General features: G+C 43.3%; 1 protein-coding gene across 1 annotated transcript in view; it reads right to left on the bottom strand.

Moving 5' to 3' along the window:
• Nucleotides 1–5,470, bottom strand: part of f5 (coagulation factor V) — a 49,560-nt gene extending 44,090 nt beyond the window's left edge. The window contains exons 1-2 of the mRNA XM_056289422.1: nt 5,311–5,470; nt 2,546–2,625 (exon numbers count right to left, since the gene is read on the bottom strand). Of these exons, the coding sequence (XP_056145397.1) occupies nt 2,546–2,625; nt 5,311–5,468 (238 nt within the window). The 5' untranslated portion in view covers nt 5,469–5,470. The remainder of the gene's footprint in view (nt 1–2,545; nt 2,626–5,310) is intronic.
• Nucleotides 5,471–11,479: the final 6,009 nt, after the last annotated feature.

The following is an 11,479-nucleotide window of genomic DNA, read 5'->3' as shown; positions in this document are numbered from 1 at the left end:
TCCCGTTCACGCAGCTTCCTTTGTAACGCTGGCGTTTGATTCACTTCAGTGTTTCACTCAGCGATGTCAAGAATTCGACAGTCGATCCCCGAGTCAAGCTACTGGCACAAACTGTCACGGTGCCGTATGAAGAAGAGGCGGGGCAAACGAAGCACTGGCCAACCACTAGGAACTACGGCTTCATCATTTGTAGAGCAGTTGTAGAGCAGTTGTAGAGCAGTTGTAAAGTTTTTGTAAAGCAGCTGTAAAGCAGTTGTAAGCAGTTGTAGAGCAGTTGTAGAGCAGTTGTAGAGCAGTTGTAAAGTTTTTGTAAAGCATTTGTAAAGCAGTTGTAAAGCAGTTATAAAGCATTTGTAGAGCAGTTGTAAAGCAGTTGTAAAGCAGTTATAAAGCATTTGTAGAGCAGTTGTAAAGCAGTTGTAAAGCATTTGTAGAGCAGTTATAAAGCATTTGTAGAGCAGTTGTAAAGCAGTTATAAAGCATTTGTAGAGCAGTTGTAAAGCAGTTGTAAAGCATTTGTAGAGCAGTTATAAAGCATTTGTAGAGCAGTTGTAAAGCAGTTATAAAGCATTTGTAGAGCAGTTGTAAAGCAGTTGTAAAGCAGTTGTAAAGCATTTGTAAAGCAGTTGTAAAGCAGTTATAAAGCATTTGTAGAGCAGTTGTAAAGCAGTTGTAGAGCAGTTGTAAAGTATTTGTAAAGCAGTTGTAAAGTGTTTGTAAAGCAGTTGTAAAGTGTTTGTAAAGCAGTTGTAAAGCAGCTGTAAAGCATTTGTAAAGTATTTATACAGCAGTTGTTAGGCATTTGTAAAGTATTTGTAAAGCAGCTGTTAAGTGTTTGTAAAGTATTTGTAAAAGTTGTAAAGCAGTTGTAAAGCAGTGGTAAAGCATTTGTAAGGCAAGACGTGCACCAATGGTTAGTGTGTTAATAGATGTTTTATAAATACGTATTAATACTGCAATTCATGTACATCTAAATAGTTTGTTAATCATGTACTTTTTAAAGGCTCTTATGGTCCTTCCTCTAGACTTTTGTGAGTCTCAAGGTGCTGCTGGCCTTTCAAACTCACGTGTAAATGCTTTGTAAGGCATAGATAGACCTCACTTTAGATGAGCTCATACAAAATACTTAACCAGCAACTAGTAACTACCTGAACTAATCATGAATTGCAGTATTAATAAGTATTTATAAAACATCTATTAACACACTAACCATTGGTGCATGTATTGCTTTACAAGTGCTTTACAAATACTTTGCAAATACTTACAAATGCTTTACAAATGATGAATTAGGAGTTACTAATAATTAACTAATGCTTCATTTGTGTAGTTATACAGTGTGGTTATACAGTGTGGTTATACAGTGTAGTTATGCAGTGTGGTTATGCAGTGTAGTTATACAGTGTGGTTATACAGTGTAGTTATACCGTGTGGTTATACAGTGTGGTTATACCATGTGGTTATACAGTGTGGTTATGCAGTGTAGTTATAAAGTGTGGTTATACGGTGTGGTTATACCATGTGGTTATACAGTGTGGTTATACAGTGTGGTTATACAGTGTGGTTATACGGTATGGTTATACAGTGTGGTTATGCAGTGTAGTTATACAGTGTGGTTATACAGTGTGGTTATACAGTGTAGTTATACAGTGTGGTTATACAGTGTAGTTATACAGTGTGGTTATACCATGTGGTTATACAGTGTGGTTATGCAGTGTAGTTATAAAGTGTGGTTACACAGTGTAGTTATACAGTGTGGTTGTGCAGTGTAGTTATACAGTGTGGTTATACCATGTGGTTATACAGTGTGGTTATGCAGTGTAGTTATAAAGTGTGGTTATACAGTGTAGTTATAAAGTGTGGTTATACAGTGTGGTTATGCAGTGTAGTTATACAGTGTGGTTATACAGTGTGGTTATACAGTGTAGTTATACAGTGTGGTTATACAGTGTGGTTATGCAGTGTAGTTATACAGTGTGGTTATACAGTGTGGTTATACAGTGTAGTTATACGGTGTGGTTATACAGTGTAATGATACAGTGTAGTTATACAGTGTGGTTATACAGTGTAGTTATACAGTGTAGTTATACGGTGTGGTTATACAGTGTAGTGATACAGTGTAGTTATACAGTGTGGTTATACAGTATAGTTATACAGTGTGGTTATACAGTGTGGTTATACCATGTGGTTATACAGTGTGGTTATGTAGTGTAGTTATACAGTGTGGTTATACAGTGTAGTTATACAGTGTAGTTATACAGTGTGGTTATACAGTGTAGTTATACAGTGTAGTGATACAGTGTAGTTATACAGTGTAGTTATACAGTGTGGTTATACAGTGTGGTTATACAGTGTGGTGATACAGTGTGGTTATACAGTGTGGTAAGCAGTGTAGTTATACAGTGTAGTTATACAGTGTGGTTATACAGTGTGGTTATACAGTGTAGTTATACAGTGTAGTGATACAGTGTTACCAAAGGCAGCACGGGCGTGTCCCTCTTTTCTTGTCTGTCTGGCTGGCTGGAGACATTGAGAGGAGGGTATTTACCTAGCCAGGATGGATGAGGCTTAGGCTGCGTGAAGTTTTTCTCATATTCCCTAAAGACCACTTTCCTGTAGGTGGGACCCCTGCAGACCAACGGTGGAAAACACAGACGGGGGACGAGAACACACAAAACACACAAAACACGGGTATTACCAACATGGTGTGTCTACAGTGTAGATGAGCACGTGTTCAGAGAGTCGACACAGTGTTGAACAACTCGTTGTTGTGTCTTCCTGTGAAGGCTGAAGAACCACAGACCGCCCCAGACAATAACGCCAAAGACTGCACGCAGGGCAACCACGTCACACATCAGAGTACCGCGGAAAACACAGTATCTCCCAACATCGTTGTGGATCGGCCTGTCGTATGTAAAGAGTACAACACGGACTCATGACGTCATCAAATCCTTTTAACCAGTCACCACATACACTCTCACACATAACCCGTCATCACATACACTCTCACACACTCTGGTGTTATCAGGAAGCCTGCGTCCTGCCTTATCTCCTCCTGCACGGCACTGTGTACATACTGGCACCACACACACACACACACACACACACCACGCACACACCACACACACACACACACACACACCACACACACACACAGCGTGCACACACCATGCACACCACGCACACACCACGTACACATCACACACACACCGTGCATACATCATGTAAACATCACTTGTTTGTTTGTAAGTAGTGCACATGGCATTACATTATAATTTTTGTTATTATAATGTAGTACATATGGTATTACATTAATAATTGTATTATTATAATGTAGTACATATGGTATTACATTAATAATTGTATTATTATAATGTAGTACATATGGTATTACATTAATAATTGCATTATTATAATGTAGTACATATGGTATTACATTAATAATTGTATTATTATAAAGTAGTACATATGGTATTACATTAATAATTGTATTATTATAATGTAGTACATATGGTATTACATTAATAATTGTATTATTATAATGTCGTACATATGGTATTACATTAATAATTGTATTATTATAAAGTAGTACATATGGTATTACATTAATAATTGTATTATTATAAAGTAGTACATATGGTATTACATTAATAATTGTATTATAATGTAGTACATATGGCATGACATTAATAATTGTATTATTATTATCTGGTACATATGGCATTACATTAATAATTGTATTATTATAATGTAGTACATATGGCATGACATTAATAATTGTAGTATTATAATGTAGTACATATGGCATTACATTAATAATTGTATTATTATAATGTAGTACATATGGCATTACATTAATAATTGTATTATTATAAAGTAGTACATATGGTATTACATTAATAATTGTATTATTATAAAGTAGTACATATGGTATTACATTAATAATTGTATTATAATGTAGTACATATGGCATGACATTAATAATTGTATTATTATAATGTAGTACATATGGCATTACATTAATAATTGTATTATTATAGTGTAGTACATATGGCATGACATTAATAATTGTGTTATTATAATGTAGTACATATGGCATTACATTAATAATTGTGTTATTATAATGTAGTACATATGGTATTACATTAATAATTGTATTATTATAATGTAGTACATATGGTATTACATTGTTATTTGTATTATTATTATGTAGTACATATGGTATTACATTGTTATTTGTATTATTATTATGTAGTACATATGGTATTACATTGTTATTTGTATTATTATTATGTAGTACATATGGTATAACATTGTTATTTATATTACTATTATCTAGTACATATGGTATTACATTGTTATTTGTATTATTATTATCTATTACATATGGTATTACATTGTTATTTGTATTATTATTATGTAGTACATATGGTATTACATTGTTATTTGTATTATTATTATCTAGTACATATGGTATTACATTGTTATTTGTATTATTATCATACAGTACATATGTATTACATTGTTATTTGTATTATTATTATGTAGTACATATGGTGTTACATTGTTATTTGTATTATTATTATCTAGTACATATGGTATTACATTGTTATTTGTATTATTCTTGTGTAGTACATATGGTATTACATTGTTATTTGTATTATTATTCTTGTGTAGTACATATGGTATTACATTGTTACTTGTATTATTGTTCTTGTGTAGTACATATGGTATTACATTGTTACTTGTATTATTATTCTTGTGTAGTACATATGGTATTACATTGTTACTTGTATTATTATTCTTGTGTAGTACATATGGTATTACATTGCTACTTGTATTATTATTCTTGTGTAGTACATATGGTATTACATTGTTACTTGTATTATTATTCCTGTGTAGTACATATGGTATTACATTGTTACTGTTCTTGTGTAGTACATATGGTATTACATTGTTACTTGTATTATTATTCCTGTGTAGTACATATGGTAGTACCTCAGGGCCTCACTTACTTGTACACGTCCAGTCGATTCCGTTTTAACTGTTTTATCAGCCTTGGGGTTTATTTGTAAGTGCCCTCGTGTGAGGTACTGGACCGGTTCTGTTCTTGCCTGCTGCTACGACGGCATCAGTGCCCCGTTTGGATCAATGGAGGGTGTATAAAGAAGATGAAATAACACGGACGGTGCTGCTTTATCTGAACTGTAGTAAATCCAGCCGCAGGAAGTGGAAGTTCACCCCTATCGCTCACGGAGAAAGACGGCACAACAAGTATCGACGCGTCGTGTTAAATCAGAAACGCTCTCTTACTCTGATCCGTTTCCGGAGTAGTGCCAGTCGATCTGGACAGCGGCTATGTAGTAGTGCCTCTCCTGGGGGGTCTCCTGGTTGGCTTTGCCATGAAGAGCCAGGAGCAGCAGCAGGGCGAGCAGGAGACACGGAGGTCCAGCGCAGGAGCAGAGCCTCATGTCTTCTCAGGTGCTCCAGGTGAGAACGGTCTGGTCTGGTCTGGTCTGGTCTGATCAGGTCTGCAGCCCAAACCACTGTGATGCGACAGCAGACTTGCTCTGCGCTATATCTACTGACACACACACGCACACGCACACGCACACGCACACACGCACGCACAGAGAGAGAGAGAGAGGAATGTTTAAACATTATGTCCCAGGGCAATGAACTGTGCGCGAGCAGTCCCTGCTGTTTTAATTGAAAGCTCGTGTGCTGCTCCGCCGTGACTCACCCGCTGCTGTCCTCACGTTCCCGTCACGTCTGTCCGACCACAGTGGTGATGCCCGCACATGTCCCGTTTCTGCAGATTCACGTCCACATGCAACTACTAGGACACCTGGATTCACGGTGTTTACTGGCATATGTTCTTGATAGTCCTTAATACGCAGGTCTAAACTTTACAGTGGTGGATCTAGAGAGTTTTTCCTGGGGTGGCAAAGGGGTGGCAAGACTGTGTGCCAGAGGTGGCAGCTGCCATCCCTCGCCACCCTGTAGATCCGCGCCTGTGAGGGGGAGGGGGGATTCTAAATCGGCGACTTCTGTTTGAGATGGCAACAGGGGTGGCAAGACTGTGTCCCAGAGGTGGCACCCTGGGACACCCTGTAGATCCGCCCCTGGTCTAAACTATTCAGTGACAGGTCGTCACAACAGAAGATTTTAAACCGTCAAGACAACCGTAACCGAGCACACTTCCGCCCGCTGCGGGGTTCCATCCGGCTTGTGCTGCACCACGAGGCCACATCGGCCAACCGCTCCACTAAAGGGGGCCGGCCCCCCTGGCGATCGGCCAGTGAGTGCTTTTTTTTGTAGGTTAGGGCAATCGCCCTCTCCCGGAAGCCCCCCCGCGCGCGCGCGCGCGCGCGCGCGCGCTTCGTTATTCCCGCGCTCCGAAAAGACTTCTCAGGATCTGCACGTTTCCGGATCCCACCGCTGCCACCAGTGTAGCCGAGCACACTTCCGCCCGCTGCGGGATTCGATCCGAGTTGTACTGCAGCACGAGGCGACGTCGCTAATCGCTCGACTACAGGGGGCCGACCCCCTGGCGATCGGCCAGAGTCTTTTTTGTAGGTTCTCGAATGGGAAATGAAAATGACCAGTTTTACTCATAAGGACCTTTTGTTTTTTTGAGACCGGAGCAATTAGCTAGTGTTATGATAGTGATTATAATGGTTTCATGAACGTGTCTCTTGACAGAGGCCTTTGTAGAGATCGGGGTGATCTCCGCGGAGTCAGTACAGTGGAATGGATGAACCCCAGACAAACAGCTTCATACGTCAGCTGTGGTTTTATTGGGGACAGATGTTGTTGTGATACAGGGCAGGGTTTCAGCACCAAAAAGGGGATTATTACAAAACTTGGTGACGACGGTTCACACGAGCGTCTACCCATTACCACAATAAAACCGGAACTCCCTCACAACAGAATTATTACGTCACAAAATGGACGCCTAGGCAGCGATCATTACATACCCCCCCCCCATCAAGGGCCGTCCTCGGACCTCACTAGACAGGAGAGGGACTCAAATGCCCCGGCTAAATTTAGTGTTTTGATAAAAATGAAGGACTTCCCCAGCACAAAGCTCAAAACCAGTATCCCCATGTCCAACACTCTGCAGGCGTTTTCCTCTTTGTTATACCAAAGAGAAATTCTTATAACCAAATCTTCAAAGAAAACAGAGCACAGTGAAAATGCTGAAATTGCTCACACGTTAAACTACTTAGTCGACTAAGCGCCAGGCTAAACAAAAAACAAAAACAAAACAACAACGAACCACTAGTGGTTAGATGAAACCACTTGTGTGAAAACAGGTCCTAAATAAGAATGAAACAAAGGACTGAACCCCAAAAAACAAAAAAAGAAAAGGCCCTCAACTCACAAATCAAACTTCTGAGCAAAATGAGGATGAGACCAGTGGTTAGAGGCCCAATTAGAGGTCACTCTAGGTATGTGTCTTGGCCTAAAAGAGTATCTGGGGCGTCCGGGTAGCATAGTAGTCTATTCCGTTGTGTACCAACACGGGATCGCTAGGTCGAATCCCCGTGTTACCTCCGGCTTGGTCGGGCGTCCCTACAAGACACAGCTGGCAGTGTCTGTGGGTGGGAAGCCGGATCTGGGTATTTGTCCTGGTCGCTGCACTAGCACCTCCTCTGATCAGTCGGGGCGCTCCCCGGATTGGCAGAGAGGGGGTAATTGGCCAGATACAATTGGGGAGAAAAGGGGAAAAATTGGAAAGAAAAAAAAAGAGTGAGCGTGAGTCAGTGAGGTCAGCGGCCTACGTTCCTCCACATCTGTCTCCACTGGTGAGACACCAAGGCTCGCCGACTGTTCCAGCACTGCCAGGAGCTCATCACTTTCCCAATCCGGAGGGCTAATGGCTTCCCCTTTGCCAGAGAGGATGTCAAACCCATATTCCTCCTCCTCATAATTTCTCCAGCCATCCGACTCACCACGGTCAGTCTCTGCTGCTGTCAGAGAAGGATTTTGTGAAGATTGTGCATCACCTCCCCAAGTGAAGAAGGGTAGGAAGTTGGACACATGATGAACCCCAGCGTTGGAATTGTCTGAGACCCTAGACAACTAATTCAAGTCCGACATCACTTGATCAACCCCGTAGGGACCCTTGTACAAGAGGGCCAATTTGGCAGTGAAATCGGCGGATGCATCAGAGTGTGGATGAGTTCTCAGCCGAACCAAGTCTCCAATCTCGAATGTCACCTGTCTCCTTTTCTTTTCGTGGTGACATTTCTGTGTTTCATGACTGGCTGTCAAAGACTGGCGCACATGATCATATGCATCCTGCAGAGCAGCAGACAGCTCAGACTAGTAGACTTCCACAGTCTCTGGAGCAGCTTCCAGCTCAGGTTGCATCCACAGGTCCAGTGGTGTGTTGAGATTCTGCCGTACAGGAGGAAGGCAGGTGAATCCCCCATGTTCTGATGAGGAGCCGTTCTCAGTGCAAAGGAGATAAGTGAAAGGTGACGGTCCCACTCCCTGTGTTTAGATCCAACATAAGTTCTGGCTGTGGTCTTTGTTGTCCGATTCACTCTCTCAGTTTGGTTGGATTGCTGGTGGCAGACTGTAGTCAGCCTGTGGGCAGTCCTCAATGCCGCCATGAATGACCCGAACATGTCGCTGATGAACTGCACACTCCTATCGGACAGCAGGTGTTTTGGTGCGCCATGTCTGGTGAAGACCTCAGAAAGGAACTTATCGACAGCCACATGAGCAGACGCTTCCCGCACTGGGTAGATCTCAACCCACTTAGTGAAATAGTCTATAAAGACTGGAATTTATTCATCGCCCCGTGAAGACCTTGGCAGGGGCCCCACAAAGTCGGTGCCAATGAACTCCCAAGGGAAAGAAGCCACCACTGGTTGTAGGAATCCTCCAGACTTATGGTTTGACAGCTTGCTGAACTGACATGTCGTACAAATCAGCACATATCTCTTAACATCACCTCTCATGCCAGGCCAGTACACCAATTTTTGGAGGCGGCCCTGGGTCTTTGTGATCCCAAGATGACCTGTCATAGGGTGGTCATGAAAGTATTCCTGCAGAGTGCCGTGGAGTGAGGTGGGCACATACAGACAGAGATCCTTATAGGGATGTAGGCGACATGAGGATCTCTTGTCTCTGAAGTAGAAAGGGCCAACCTGAAGGCAGAATGCAGGCGAATCAACACTTTCCAGCATACTATGTAGTGAACTGATAGTCGTGTCAGTGGCCTGTAGTGTACACAACTGCTCCTTATGAGTCAGCACCAACAGGGGTTGGTTCCTGAGGTTCAGCGATCCTACTGTAGCATAGCTGGGGAGTAAGTCAACCACCTCAGCGGGTGAGACTGAGTTGTGGGGCAGTGCATCAGGGACAGAGTTTGCTGCTCCGGGTTTGTGGACAACTTCGAAATCAAAGTCTTGCAGTTGAAGGCATCACCGGGCTAGCCAATCTGATGGGGTCGGCCCTGACATCAGCCATCACAAAGTGTTATGGTCTGTCACTGCTCTCACATTGGTCCCCTCAATGTAGGGCTGGAAATGTTCCAGGGCACAAATCACACCAAGGCACTCCTTTTCTGATGTGGAATATGGCCTTTCCGGCTTGGATAGGGTGTGGCTCGCATATGCCAGTGCTCTCTCATGGCCACTTTCATCAGTCTGGATCAAAGCTTCCCCCAAACCAACATTGCATTGCAAACGGTTTCTCAAAGTTGGAGAGAACCGGAGAACCAAGCCCAGGTACTGGAGGGAGGGTTTGCAGAGATGATGCTTTGAAAACTTCAAAGACAACCAGGCATCCGCCAGGTGAGTGAAGACTTTGTTGAGGCCCTCCAGGTGTTGTGAGAAGGTAGGCAGACCACACAACATTTGTAGGTCAGACCAGCAAGGACTGCATTCATCAGTCTCGGAAATGTCGCAGGGGTGTTCGAGAGACTGAATGGCATCACCTAAAATTGATATAAGCCCATGTGACAGACGAAGGCAGTTTTAGGGCAAAACTGAGGGGTCATGGCTGCTTGCCAGTATCCTCATGCGAGGTCCAGAGTTGAGATGTATTTCCCCCAAGCTAGAAAGTCCAGCGACTCATCCACTTTAGGGAGAGGGTATGAATCTTTGACAGTGGCCTTGTTCACTTTTCTATAGTCCACGAAAAAGTGTGGTTCGGTGTTTTCATGACTGCCTGTCTACGATGACAACAGGAGATGCCCACGGCCCATTAGCAGGCTCAATAACACTGTCAGCCAGCATCTTGGAGACCTGCTCTCCAATTATTTGCCTTTTCTCCGGGGAAGTGCGGTAGGGTGGTAAGCACACTGGTTTAGCTGGGCCCGTATCCATGGTGTGTTCGACCAGAGAGGTGTGGCCCAGTCTACCATCAAACTGGTGAGAGAACTCTTCAAGACATTGTGAGAGCTGTTTTCTGATTCTCAGATAGGGCAGCATCCACCATTTTATCGCAAATGACCACCATTAGTTCATCATGGCTCAGGAATGCAATATAACCATGTAAGTCTCTCACCTCCTCATCAGTTAGCTCTGGAGCTGACATACTGTTTTCACCTTGCCATACTCTCCCCATGGCTGGGTGCATATGTACATCGGCTGGTATCATGAAGTCAGCCAGTCGATGGCTGGACAGCTGTCCCAGCAGTTCAATCTGAAGCCAGACCAGGCCTGACGGTGAGCAGCATTTTGAGACAGCTAGCTCTACAGGGTTAAAGTACCAAGGTCTCACCCTGTCTTCCAATATTCCACACTCCACCAGTGTTGAGGGGTGCACTGCTGAATATTGGCTCCCGAATCCATTACGGCTACCAGAGGGATGTCTTCAACCAGAACCTGTGTTTTGATAGGCTGACCCAGACTTGCAGGTTTGTGCTGCACAAGTTTGACTGAGGGGCTACTGTCAGAAAGGTTTCTGCCTGGGCGTCCAGGTAGTGTAGCGGTCTATTCCATTGCCTAGCAACAAGGGATCACCGGGGCGAATCCCCGTCTTACCTCTGGCTTGGTCGGGTGTCCCTATAGACGGGTGGGAAGTCGGATGTGGGTATTTGTCCTGGTCGCTGCACTAGCGCCTCCTTTGGTCGGGGCAATTGGCCAGATACAATTGGGGAGAAAAAGGGGGAAAATTGAAAAAAAAGAAAGCAAGAAAGGTTTCTGCCGCTGTTAAGGTTACACCTCTTTGTATTGCTGTGAGAGTATTTTTGGTACCTGCGTGGCCAGGCCCCTGGGTCCAATTGGGTTGTCATCCTGTCATCAACCACATCATAGGCAGGAGTCCTCTCAGGCTCAGGAACAGTGAGGGCCGTTTGATTTGGCTCTGTCTTTAACCCACCCTTCTCTTGTCTACAATTCACGCAATTACGAGTGGTCACCCCCAAGATCAGGCATTTAAAACAGTACAGCCTTTGGTGTGACGAGACTTGGGGGTTGGGTTCGGGCTTTACCGAAGACATTGGGCCTAAAGCTGATTG

Source organism: Lampris incognitus, chromosome 11, assembly GCF_029633865.1.
Source record: "Lampris incognitus isolate fLamInc1 chromosome 11, fLamInc1.hap2, whole genome shotgun sequence".
NCBI lineage: Eukaryota > Metazoa > Chordata > Actinopteri > Lampriformes > Lampridae > Lampris > Lampris incognitus.
This window is presented reverse-complemented; position numbering and strand designations above follow the sequence as displayed.